At 39.4% G+C, this 12,282-nt stretch overlaps 1 protein-coding gene across 1 annotated transcript; it reads left to right on the top strand.

The window, feature by feature from the left end:
- Positions 1–9,433: 9,433 nt before the first annotated feature.
- Positions 9,434–11,791, top strand: LOC104523180 (galanin receptor type 1; the record flags this gene model as incomplete). The annotated part of the gene is made up of 2 exons (XM_010165671.2): positions 9,434–10,159; positions 11,726–11,791. Coding segments are annotated over exons 1-2 (777 nt in total), but the record flags the coding sequence as incomplete, so codon positions are not given.
- Between the last annotated feature and the right edge of the window lie 491 nt (positions 11,792–12,282).

The following is a 12,282-nucleotide window of genomic DNA, read 5'->3' as shown; positions in this document are numbered from 1 at the left end:
TTTTTTCCCCCTCCAAAGAGAGCTCACAGACTGTCTCCCAATCTGTGGTCACGCATGTGCATTAGAAAAGTAAGAATTGCCATCAAATTACTTGGGGTCTTTGAAGCTCAAGATTTAGCAGAAAGAGCTCAACTTTTTGAGAGACATTAAAGAGGTCTCACATATGTCTTTCTCCATAAGTTTCAGGGTTAATAAAAGCAAACTATCAGCAAGGGATATAGACAAAAAGTAATAAGCCATTTTCTTTCATTTTTAGGAGATGATTCCTAGTCAATATTCTGAATTTTACGACTGGTTTTCAGCCCTGACAGATGGTGAAAACAGATGTGTTTTACTTCCTCCTCTCTATTTCAAGGCTCTGCAATGGTCCAGGGATTAATACTGATCTATACGTCTTGAAGTGGCTCCAATCCAAAACAAGACCTCTGAATTCTGCAACAATAATTTAACTAAGAAGTCACATGCCCAAGCACAAGATACAGGACAAAGGAGAACAGCAAACTAAATATGAGTAGGGCTACAGAAGGTCCACTATTGACTGTTATACTTCACTATAGCTCAACACAGCTACAAACAAAACAGACATCCATCATAAGTTGCATGTGTACTGCATTTATACCGAAACACATCCGTGTTCTCATAACAAGTTTCTAAATAATCAGGTGTGTTTGTCACTACATTAGCAATTCCTAAAGGCTTATGCAACGCTGCTTCTTTGCTAAGTATCTGCAACCAACTGTACTGGGCACACGCAAACACGCATACACACAATTGGAGGTTATTTTCCTACCTCAGAAGTACTACGAAACTAAATGCAGCGTGGAAATAAATTTCCTAGTTGTGCCTCTTGTACAGACAGTGACAAACAAACTGGAAACTACTCATTCAAATCTGTCAAAGGCTTTCAGAGAAGTTAATAACTCAGATCTAAGAAATACAAAATTTGCTGCAAGTATGTTAGGTTAGCTTCCTCAAAATCCAACATGAAGCACAAGCCTGAGCTCTTGAACATCCAGAGCTGTGGGTAAATAAGAGATCCTATATATAGTTACTTTTTATTGTTTTTATTTTTTTTAAATTGTTTTTACAGAAGTGTTTTTAAAAGACTTCAAGGTACCTTTGTCTCAGAATGTCTTTCTTAGACCAGAAAATTTGCCAACTCAGTATCCACTGTTTCTAAGGTACTTTATCATCTATACAATATATTGTGATGCCTAAGAATAGGTTTCTTTAATTGACGAATTTGGCAGTAATCTGAATAAGGCAGTAGACAGAAAATTACTGTGGTTCTATTGGAAAGAGAGCTCCCTTGCAGAAAAATCACCATGGAAACTTTTTGCTAAGATGATATTAAAGCACAACATGTATACTTACATCTTTCATTTTGTAATAAGCAGCATTCTGTGATAGAGTCTGAGATTACTGAGTAAAAGGGCTATTTGCACAGCAAGAGAGTCGGACTTACTCAAGAGAGCTATTACAGATTTTTTTGTGCTCCAGAGCTGGCCAGTTGACAGTATCTTGTTACAGAAAGAGGAGTATTAGGATATAAACCGGATAAGTGACCCTACCCAACCAGCTTCGTAAAGTCAAGTTGATACACACACAGGAAAAATAGGTTTGTGAACTGGTCTTAAACTAGTTTATCACCACGAGAAGCTAACTAAGTATTTTCATGTTGTCATACAATGATCTGTTTTTCAAATCAGGATGGACCAAGCTTATACAATCCGGTGAAGATGTTGTATCTTCTCACCTTTCTTCATATAAACACCAACAAGTCTGGTATTTAACAAGGAGCAAAGCCTCTGCAAGGTGATGTTCTGCTTCTAGCTTTTACAACACAAGTACATCTCCTCAGATTCCACGCTGGGATTTGATTACCCTTTGCAAAGAGTTATATATGTGTTTACAAACATATCACATATGAGGACTCAAATGAAGACATCTTGTTCTTCTGTGTAAGGCCAAAATGTGAGGCATCACTCGCATCACTTTGACCACACTCAGTTCACAGAGTAGCTGTGCACAAAGCCACAGGAGCACACAGGAAGAGATATGTTGACTTGAATCTGATGACACAAGCCAGCACACATTCTGTATTCTCTACAGAATAAGCAACAAGTATCAACAAGCATCCTGTCTTGAGGTTTAGTATAGTTTGGGCATCTTCTTTTCCTAGTTATACACATACCTGACAACACTGTATGCCCAACAGTCTTCTCTATCCGTAAGAAATAAATTAATATAATTTCTATAGAGCCAAGATCATAATTTGTTACTCAGTTGGACATAAATGAGTAACAAGCTTTGTTAAACAACTCTACCTGCCTTATAAAAAATTCAACTGCAGAAGAAACTCTGCAAGCAAAGTGTGGATACAATTCTTTTGTCTGTTCAAATGCAGTTGTTTTATTTTTATTATAAACTCTAGGTAAGGCAACAGTAATTTGTAGGGTATTCATGATTAGCAATAGCTGCCATGCATCTACCTGTCCAGTAAGGAAGACATGAAAAAGTCATGTGACGGATTTATCCCAACACTAAGGAGCATTTAAACTGCTGTGTGTTTAACCCAACCTGACTCATCATGCCTGTGATAGATCCAGTTTAGGAGAGACAGGGAATTCGCCAGTTCATAATTTACTTAACTGCCTCAAAAGATGCTGTCAAAGTGCCTAAAGCAAAGCCAATGGCACCACACACTTCAGTTTACATAAAGAGAGCCCAGTATTTCTACACTGCTGCTTTTATTAATCTGTGCAATCACGATATCATAGAGAAAAGCCATTGTCTGTATTCTTACAGTTTTTAAGTTGCCACAGTTCCAAAAGTGGAGCTGACAGGACTTACACTATTGACTAAATAGCTACTAAAATTGAAAAACTTTCGCTGAAGTACTAATTTAATTTCCTAGCAGTCTAATTCATCAGAATGGCAAAAGATCTCTGTGGATATTTTGAGCATATTCTCAAGAAACTGGAGAGTATGGCTACTGATTCTTTACCAAAAGAAAAGGTTCATTAAAAGCTTTACAACTAACAAGTCAAAGGTAGCTGAACAGTTCAACTTTAGTCTTCCCAGTCAGCTACTCAGCCTAGATAGATATCTGACTGTAGAGCTGAGTTGTACCTCACTTTGAAGAGACTCACTGGAGTTCATGGAAAAATGTTCTCAAGAGTTCCTGTCTTGTACCTAGATAATCTCAAAGAAAGTTAAACTGAAGAATCAGATATTGGATATCGGGGTCATGCACTGTGAGAATCAAAAGATTTCAAACACAGGTTAAGTTAAAACAGATTTTGACAGATTACCTTTCTATCACCTAGAGCTCCTGCAATGTAGACAGAAGGATGAAGGTTATTTCTGTTATTCACCCATAGTTTTGAATTACATGATTTTTTGTATGTAACAAACATGGGAGAGTGTTTTTGTTAAGCTCCATGAACTTTACAAAGTATCTAATCATAAAAGACTGACAGCTTAGACATATTTCTAACTTCCCTGACCTAAGCACATACTGCATAGTGCATCTCAAACCTATACTATAAATCAGTGCAAGTTTCACATGACCTACTTTCTATTCCTAGTGAAGAAGTTAAATTAGAATAAGCTGAGCATAGTATGAAGTTAAACTGTAAAAAATCCATTTTGAACAGTGAACATTCAAGTCACAGAAGACAGGGAGCAAAAGATATTTTTCAAAAAATAGTCCCAGACCACTGTACAGAAAATAGAGATTTTTTTTTAGTAGCAGATGAGCTATTTTATCAGAGCATATGAAGAGTGTAAGAATTATTGAAAGCCTTAAGCCTTTTAGCACAAAGTATATTTAAGTTTCCTTCTTTAGCAGACAGTAGGTTCTGGCATTGAGAAAGAAATCTTTATCTTACCATACAATATGAAACAACACCTCAAGACATGAAAGAGCTTGGCAAAGAGATTATTATCTGTTGATTTAATAACTGTACGGTAGATTGCTCAGAGGAAGACAGGCCAAAATGTTTCTGCTGCCTTCATCTGCACAAGGTTGCATGTGATCTGTTTATTAGCAACATCATTTTCTACTTTGGAGACTGACTTCACAAGTCATTATAAAACAGCTTTTCAAGGATGAGAAAGGCAAATCTCTAATTTGTTTTGAAGCTTTATACAGACAAACTCAAAGATAATTCTTTGAACATGAGCCACATACATCTATGGTTTAGGTGATGCCAAATTATGTACACAGTGAAGTAGTAATTCTTGAAGTTGTTTGAGGGTCTTTTTGCTTTTTTTTCATTGTGTCTGTTCCATAAGTTTCTAACTACCTTAGTTTTTTCTCATATATCCAAGAACGGTCTGTAACAATGTATTTGTCTCCTCACTAGTACACGTAACTATTTTCTCACAAGAAATTCAAGAAATGAGTTGTTTTTTCTTCTGAAATGGGCTGCCTGCACTCAATGATTGCACACAAGCGAGTCAGGCAGTAAACATGCAGACTACATATTCAGTCCCATGGCCTGAATCTCCTATAAAGCCTCCCAAGAGGTTTTTAGAAATACTTCCTATTTTAATGACATTCCCTCAGGGAATGAAGATTGAGTCCTTAGTATAATTTTTATGCCAAGATACCTGCAAAGCAGATTAACTAACCAGAGGTCATTTCTAGTGAATAAGCTGAAGACCTTGCAAAATATAGAATAGAAAATTCAGCAATACCTTCACTCAGGTACTGAGCAAAGCAAAATACTTTATCTGAAAAACTGAGACCATTCCATAATTCTATGTAAAGTTAAACTGATGGTAAACTTCAGCTCCCCCTCCCAAGCCATTAAAGTGGATGAGAGAAAACCAGAACTTGTTAGACCTGGCACTCCTAGAAAGCAGCATACTCCTGAGAGCAGTACAGATATTGCCCTGAAGGACTTAGAACCAAAAGGACTTTTCTTAGTTCAAAGTACTTTCTACTAAATCAGATAGTTCTTTGATTAACAGTCAAAAATCAGTTAGAATTTCAGATAAAATTATTTAACCTGCAGAAAGAGATTAATGGTCTAGTCATTTGAGGGCACAATATTAACTGCAGATTTTCTCCATCCAAATTTCACAGTGAAATATATCATGAAGTTCTGCCAGATCAAAACATTTCCAGAGTTTAGCTTACCATATTTTAGGTTATGTGTTTGCTAGAGAGTAGTGCAGGCCTATAGAATCTGATTTGGAGAGTGACTGTGGTACAAGCCACAGGAAGTAGGGACAATTCACAGTATCAGTTCAGAAATGCACTTTTGATGCCATTTGTGTAGATACACCCTTATGATCTTCCTGTCCTTGCTGGAGATCGAGAGCACAGAACACTTTTACTTGGCTAGTCACAGTTTTAGAATTTAGCCTATATTTGCATTTAAGAATAGACTTGACTTTGTTTTGCCATTGTTACACAGTTGTATACTCCAGAAGCTCTTATCTTAGCCAACACTTAAGCAATACAAACAAAGCAGATCCAGAGGCAGGCAATAGACCAAACAGTTGCATAATTAAGAAAAATAGTACAAATTGATATAATAGATTAAGAACCAATCAATAAACCTCCATCTGCTTTAAATTCTGACTGTACAGTCTCAACGGCAACATCACAGGCTCAGAGCAGCTGAGCTAGAAGCTGTCATCAATTAAAATGAAAGGACTCTCTTCTCAGTTATATTCAATGTAAGCCCCTTTCATCAGCAAGATTTTTACAGCATAATAAACTGGTCAGATCAAGTTGAGACTCTTCAAAAGAGACCAAGTGATTGGCCTTCTGTAATTGTGACTTTAGGTACCTCTATGCAGCAGATCACCCTTTCAGCTAGGTGTTTGACTAAGTTAACTCCTTTCTGTGCTTTGAAGGCCTTCTTCCCTTGTGTGCACACACAGAGGCTTGAGCCAAATTGGCAGCTATTTACCAAACTCCTGTCCAGCCCCCCAAGATCCACAAGGGAGAGGGAGCAGCTTTTTACTACCCCTGCAGTTCCAGTTTAGTTCACATACTGACAGAGCACATGAACAATTTCAGACTCCTCAGAAAAGATATTTCTATCTTTTAATATCTTGCAATGTTTGACATTTTCATGGTTAGAGTGAGATTCCAATCCTCCACTCAAGAGACTCAGACTTTTTAGCTCATAAAAGCTGAAAGAATTTACTTATTCGGTATATTGACTTTTTAACCCTAAAATAATGAAGCAGAGGAGCCACATTTCAGAACCCCTTTCTTCCACCAAGTACCTAGCTTGAACAATCAATTATTTTTTCTTCTGGCCCTGTGATATGTGTACTCTCTGCAGTACTTCATCATAGTTCCTCCCTGAGCAAGGTACCTGTACAGCTTGGCTTATGGCCTGGTGGAAAAGTAAATTAGTGTCTACGTGATGAAGGTTTCGGATCCTTTAGGAAAGGGATTATATGGGGTTGGAAAGGACTTGAATCTGGGCTCCTACTTTTTGTGCCACTACATGCAGAGCAGGCAGTGGGCCCTCCTGCCCCTCTTTGGGTAATACTCAAAGAGGAACAGACACTGCACCTTCTCTCACCAGGGCATAACCAAGCTAGGGATCACAACTGGAGAGGGTTGTTACAGTCCAAGTACAGCTATTTCAGTGCTTGTTTCCTAGTAGCTGCATCAAGGTAGCTCACATTCAGCCTAATGGGCTTTTCAGCCCAGAGCATGGTATACAAAAACAGATGGCAAACTCAAAGCCACAAACTGGACTTTTGGGCCTGGATGCCTATTTGTTTCCCTTAAAATGGATCCGGATCTCAGATGTAACCCACATTCTCCATAGAGGGAGAGAAGTGTGACAGTGAAGTTCTTGCTCGTTGTTATGTTTGAGTGTGCTCCTTCTGCTCAAAAGTCAAGGGGCTTAGAGAGCTAACACATAGGTATCAAAAAGCTGAACCATGACTAGCTGAACACTAAGTGATTTGCAACATACCAGACATTCACTGTAATTAGGAGCTGAAGCACCCATTAGCAATCATAAAATGGACAAATTAGTTTGTACCAACAACAGGCTAAAAATAGTACCATTTAAAAACCTCCATCTAAAGTTTTGGGTTTTTTTCCACCTACCCTTGTTCCTATGGCTGACATTCTCCCTCTCTTCTCCTTACTATGGGATTGTCAATTTATCCATAAAGGTCTGGTGCTGTCCTCTCTCAATAAGACACCTCTAATGCTTGTTTAGTCAGGGATTCAGCATGCGAGTCCAGTGCTTTCATTTAGCCCAACATCAACCCAGACAAGGGCAACAACATCTGGCTTCCAATTCAGCCTTGGTTGAGGTGAAGTCTGTCAGACTTCTAGCTTTTTTTCCCCTCCCACAGAGAAATTTTGTTTCCTTTACTCATGTTTAAGTGTTTGTTGTCTTCATCCGGGAAGCAACAGTTTCTACAGTTTCAACAGTTTCTACAGCAGAATTTGTAGAGCTGAGATATGTCATGCAGCTTAATCTACAGTGCATTAATTGCTTCTGTTTTCCAAGTGAAACACCACGAATTTTAAAGTACCACATCCCATATGAACACTCCCAGCAAATCACACATTACAGGTTCATTTGCTATTTGTGTCCTGCTCTCAGTAAAGATCTTGATCTTTTCCTCCAAGTTGGACTAATGAATATGTCTTATGGCAAGTACTTTGTGTTGTTACTTTCAGTTCCCTTCCCACTGTATTTGGGCTGTGAATTCCCAAGGATAGAGGATTTCTCCTAGTCAAAAACATGCCATTTAAAGCAGTTGAGAAGTGGCAGAAAGAGGGGAACAGAAGAAGGAATCTTTACCTTTTTTAGAACTTTCGACTGCCATAGTAAGCATGGTTTCAGAATAAGTTTTCAGCAAAGCATGCAAATTACCCCTGGAAATTATTTCCTCCCAAGTAAGACCAGCCATGAATAGTCCTACAACAGCCAGCTGCCACTTGAAGTCAGATTTGCAGCTTCTCAGTTCCCTATTAAAAGCAAGCTGAGTTCTTGTACCTAGTTTACTGCATGTCTAATTCAGCAGGTCACTGCCACTTTCCATCCACAATAGTCACCTTTTCTCCCACTCACTCAGTTATAACACTCTCACTGAAATCTGAAAAAAAAAAAACCCCTAGCCTGGAGCAGTCTAGTTGCTTTAAAAATTGTTAATACTATTCTGAAGATGGAGAAGGAAGTTGGTAATGTCCCTTCTTCAAGATTTTGAGATTTTTTGAAAAATTTTTTTACAAATCTAAAAAAAATCCTATGATCTCTCCCTCCTCACTGCTAGACCTGTGCTGTCCTCTGCCTATTTTCCACTCAGTGTACCAAGCAATCATTTAGATCTGCAAAGCTATGTTTATTTTGCAGGTGACATGCATGCAGCTTTCAAATGCCTGCATGTGTTATCTCAAATCCCTTGCAGTAGAAACCAAATTACTTGGTACCTTCTAAAACACACATACTGTTTCTGTAAGTAAGCATCAAACACACAGTAACTAAGCCATTAATCCTTAATAAAACTACTACTTTTTTTTAATCCTTTTCACTGTTCCCTGGCATGGAATATTACAGCTGCTCCCAGCTACCTAGAACAATCCTTTCCTTTTCCATTGCAGATGCTCTTGGCACTCCTGAGCAGAACCCAGAACTTCTTTACAGTTAGATCAACAAGATCCATGAATATTCAGGCACTAAAAATTTGGGCAGATATTCAAGAGGTGGCAGGACCCAGCTGCTGAAACTAAAGTTCTCCCAGTTTTTTGTGCTGAAAACACAACTATCCAGAATGCTTTATGCTCTAAAGTGAGCACATTAAATACTATGAAACAACAAAAATAAATCCTGCTCTCTTTTTAAAAAAAAGTATTTTAGCTTTTTTCCTCCTAATCCAGCCAGTTCCAATGCTGCTTCTCACACAACTGCACACATTATTGCTCAGTAGCTGCTGCTCAACCCATCCCTTTGGATGAGAACTTGCTCTTGCTCTGCTCTTCCCCTCCTTGTCAGTAGTAATTTATGGGGACAGAGCAGACCAGGGATTATTTACTGAAGGGCTCTGGTCACAGACAGCATTTGTTCTCACTGTCACAGCTCCGAGCAAGCTGGGAGAGCAGGTACGACAGCCACAGATCCAGGGACTGGTGTGGGAGGCAAGCAGAAGAGGAGGGGCATGAGGAAGCCGAGCTGCAGTCGCTTTGCCTCTGCTCCAAGCTCCCAGGGCAGCTTCACCCTCAGCCCTTCTGGCATAGATTCTCCTCTCTCACAAGAGCTTCTCCAGCAGCAACTGACAAACCTACAGTTACATCTTGGATTAGAAAATTCCTCAACCCCCTTTTTTGCAAGTTCCTGGAACAATCTGCACCGGACACAGAGAGAACTTGGAAGAATCATTTGAAGAAAATTGCTCGCTAAAAGAAAGACACAGAACATTGGAAATCCCAAGCATTCAGCCTTGCTCCATGGAGGAGCAGGAAGACAACTTTGTGCTTTCCCTCAGAGCCAACACCAGCAATTGCAGCCTTGAGACTAACCAAACATGGGCCCCAACATGCTGGTCAGAAGCAAACAGAGGTGGCCCAGAGGTGGTGATTGTACCGGTACTATTTGTGTTGATTTTCCTCCTAGGAACGGTGGGAAACACATTGGTACTGGTTGTTTTGGGATGTCTCCGGCCCCGGGGACGCCTATCACTCAGTGCTACCAACATCTTCATCCTGAACTTGAGCATTGCAGACTTCTCCTTTCTGCTCTTCTGCGTCCCTTTCCAAGCCACCATCTACTCCCTGCCAGAGTGGACCTTCGGTGCCTTCTTTTGCAAGTGGGTTCACTACTTGACCATGGCAACAATGTTGGTCAGCATCTTTACTCTGGTGGCTATGTCTGTGGACAGATATATTGCTGTGGTTCACCCTGCCAAGCGTTCACCCTGTTTCCGCAGCAAGCGCAACGCTGCCCTCGGCGTGGGTGTCATTTGGCTGCTGTCTCTACTCATTGCCATCCCTGTAGCTCAGCAACAGGCCCTCATGAGTGGTTATCAGCAAGCACCCAACAGCTCCTTCTGCTGGGAGCACTGGGTAGATGTTTCAACAGCCAAGCAGATGTACAAGATTATCATCCTGCTGGTGGGATACCACCTGCCCCTGGTGCTCATCACCTGCTGCTATGCCAAGGTGAGAGGGACACGAGTAATATTTGAATGGAGGGAAAGATCACTCACAGGCTCTTGGTGGCTTGGATGTGTACACTTACGCCACCCAGACAACAAATAAGAGATCGAATCCTTTCCATACTCTCTCCTGGTACAGAATACTTCCCTGAAACAGGGGAAGGGAAAGAAAACAGAGAATGAAATTACACCAGCTCACAAAAAGGATTACAACTGCTAAATCGGCACACAGCCTGACACTCAAATCTGACTCTTGCTGTTTTTTTCCTGTTTTCCATTTTACCCTCTCTTGATAAAAAAGATGTTTGTCCCTAGCAAGAGAAAAAACCCATGGAGAGAAAAACTATGCAGAGAGTGTACAGAAAGAGTATTAGATAAAGACATCACCAACTTTGAACACAAAGCTCAAACACTGTGTCTTGCAAAGACTCACATAAAGAAATCTTCGGATCAGAGTTTTATTCAGAAAGAAATCTCTTCTTTTTTTTCTTGTGGATTGCTGTCACTTAATTTTTTGTTTTCCCTTACTGATCTTTAGTATGTATTAGACTGAGAGTAAGTGTATGAGTTGTGCTAGCATGCAGAATAAGTCTTCTGTGAATTTTGAATTAATTCACTATTGTGCAGTGAATGCCAGGCACTGGACTTCCTTGTCACTAGTCGGTTGCAGGTCTGTCCTTTTGGGGGAAAAAAGTTTTCCTATAATTTAAATTCTTGTCTGCTTAATCAAAATATACTTTCAGTACTAATCTGTTCTGCTAACATTAGTGCTAAGGACAAGACAATGCACTTAAGAGTTAGGCTAAAAATCTCTAAACCTACAACCTTGCTTGTTACAAGAGGAAAAATCCACTAGAGCTGTTAACGCCTGATACTGTAGCTCCAGTTATTTATCCCCTCTCTGCCCTAGGTGAGACAGCAGCAACCAGAAGGTGAGCTGCATTTCATAGAGGCTTTTTTTTCATTAATTGCTTCATAAAATTTAGTCTTTTAGCTCCAAAGGCCAACATATAAACATTGCCAGGTTACTGCCCACTGTAATCAGGTTTCAAAAGCTTAATCTAGATGTTGTTAACTGAGAATTTCCCTACGGTGCTCTAATATTTCTTATGTCTCTCCCTCTGAAAGGAGAGCACACTCCAACTGCCCCATTTGTTAGTGCTGCATTCAGGAGCGGCAGGACAATCACACTATGGTAGAGAACTGGCAGCCTGCTCTCTGCCTTTGTATACAATCAGCCTAGAGAATAAATCTAGATAATGTGAGGCACAAACTAAAAATGAAAATCCATGGAAAGACTACTGTGGATTTCAGGATAATGTCAGCTGAGCAGGCTGAGCAGGCTGAACCACATCTTCTGGAAGCATAGTGGTTTTAATGATTTTTCCTAACCTTGTTTCTTGAAGGAGAAAGAATTGTGGAGGGTTTAAAATTCTCAGAGTATCAAATTCAACTTTGGCTGAAGTCATTCTAAAACAATTCTTTTAATCTTTGCTGCTTCTGTGAGTTCAAATGTTAATATACAAAATTAAACTTCCCATTTAATATATTGCTCCTTTTTTCCTCTAAGGTTTTATATCATCTCCATACGAAAGTAAAGAACATTTCCAAGAAGTCAGAGAGATCAAAGAAGAAGGTAAATAACTTTGTTTTGATCTGTACACTGACTACAATAAAACAGATAAGTCAGGTTTCTAAAATAACCAACAGCCTTTCCAAGCTCCATCCACAAACTGAAGTGTCATTCACATTGCAGTCTTTCAGCTCAGGTTCAGAAATCACGTTGACAGTTTGTTATATCTTTATAGACACAGTACATAATGATGCCATTATTGAAATGTTATATTGATCTCTATATACAGGCCTACTGGACTGCCTTTTGATTTATTGTGCCATAATACAATCTCACAAATACTGTATTTTTACATTGGCAGCCAGTAAGATACTCAGACTATAAAAATATCTAGGTGTTTTGAGTATACCTCAGCAAGCTACAAGGAAAACATATGAACCGCCCTGAAACTGACGTACTTCGGTTTTGCTCAGTTTGTATTTAAGTTCTTAATTAGGTGGTGATTCAGATCCTGGTTTGATCTCTTTGCAGTCCAAATAACAGGTTATTCCTGG

Source organism: Antrostomus carolinensis, unplaced genomic scaffold (genome assembly GCF_000700745.2).
Source record: "Antrostomus carolinensis isolate BGI_N321 unplaced genomic scaffold, ASM70074v2 scaffold46483, whole genome shotgun sequence".
Taxonomy (NCBI): Eukaryota; Metazoa; Chordata; class Aves; order Caprimulgiformes; family Caprimulgidae; genus Antrostomus; species Antrostomus carolinensis.
Note: the sequence above shows the minus strand (reverse complement) of the source record. Positions and strands in the feature narration are given on the sequence as shown.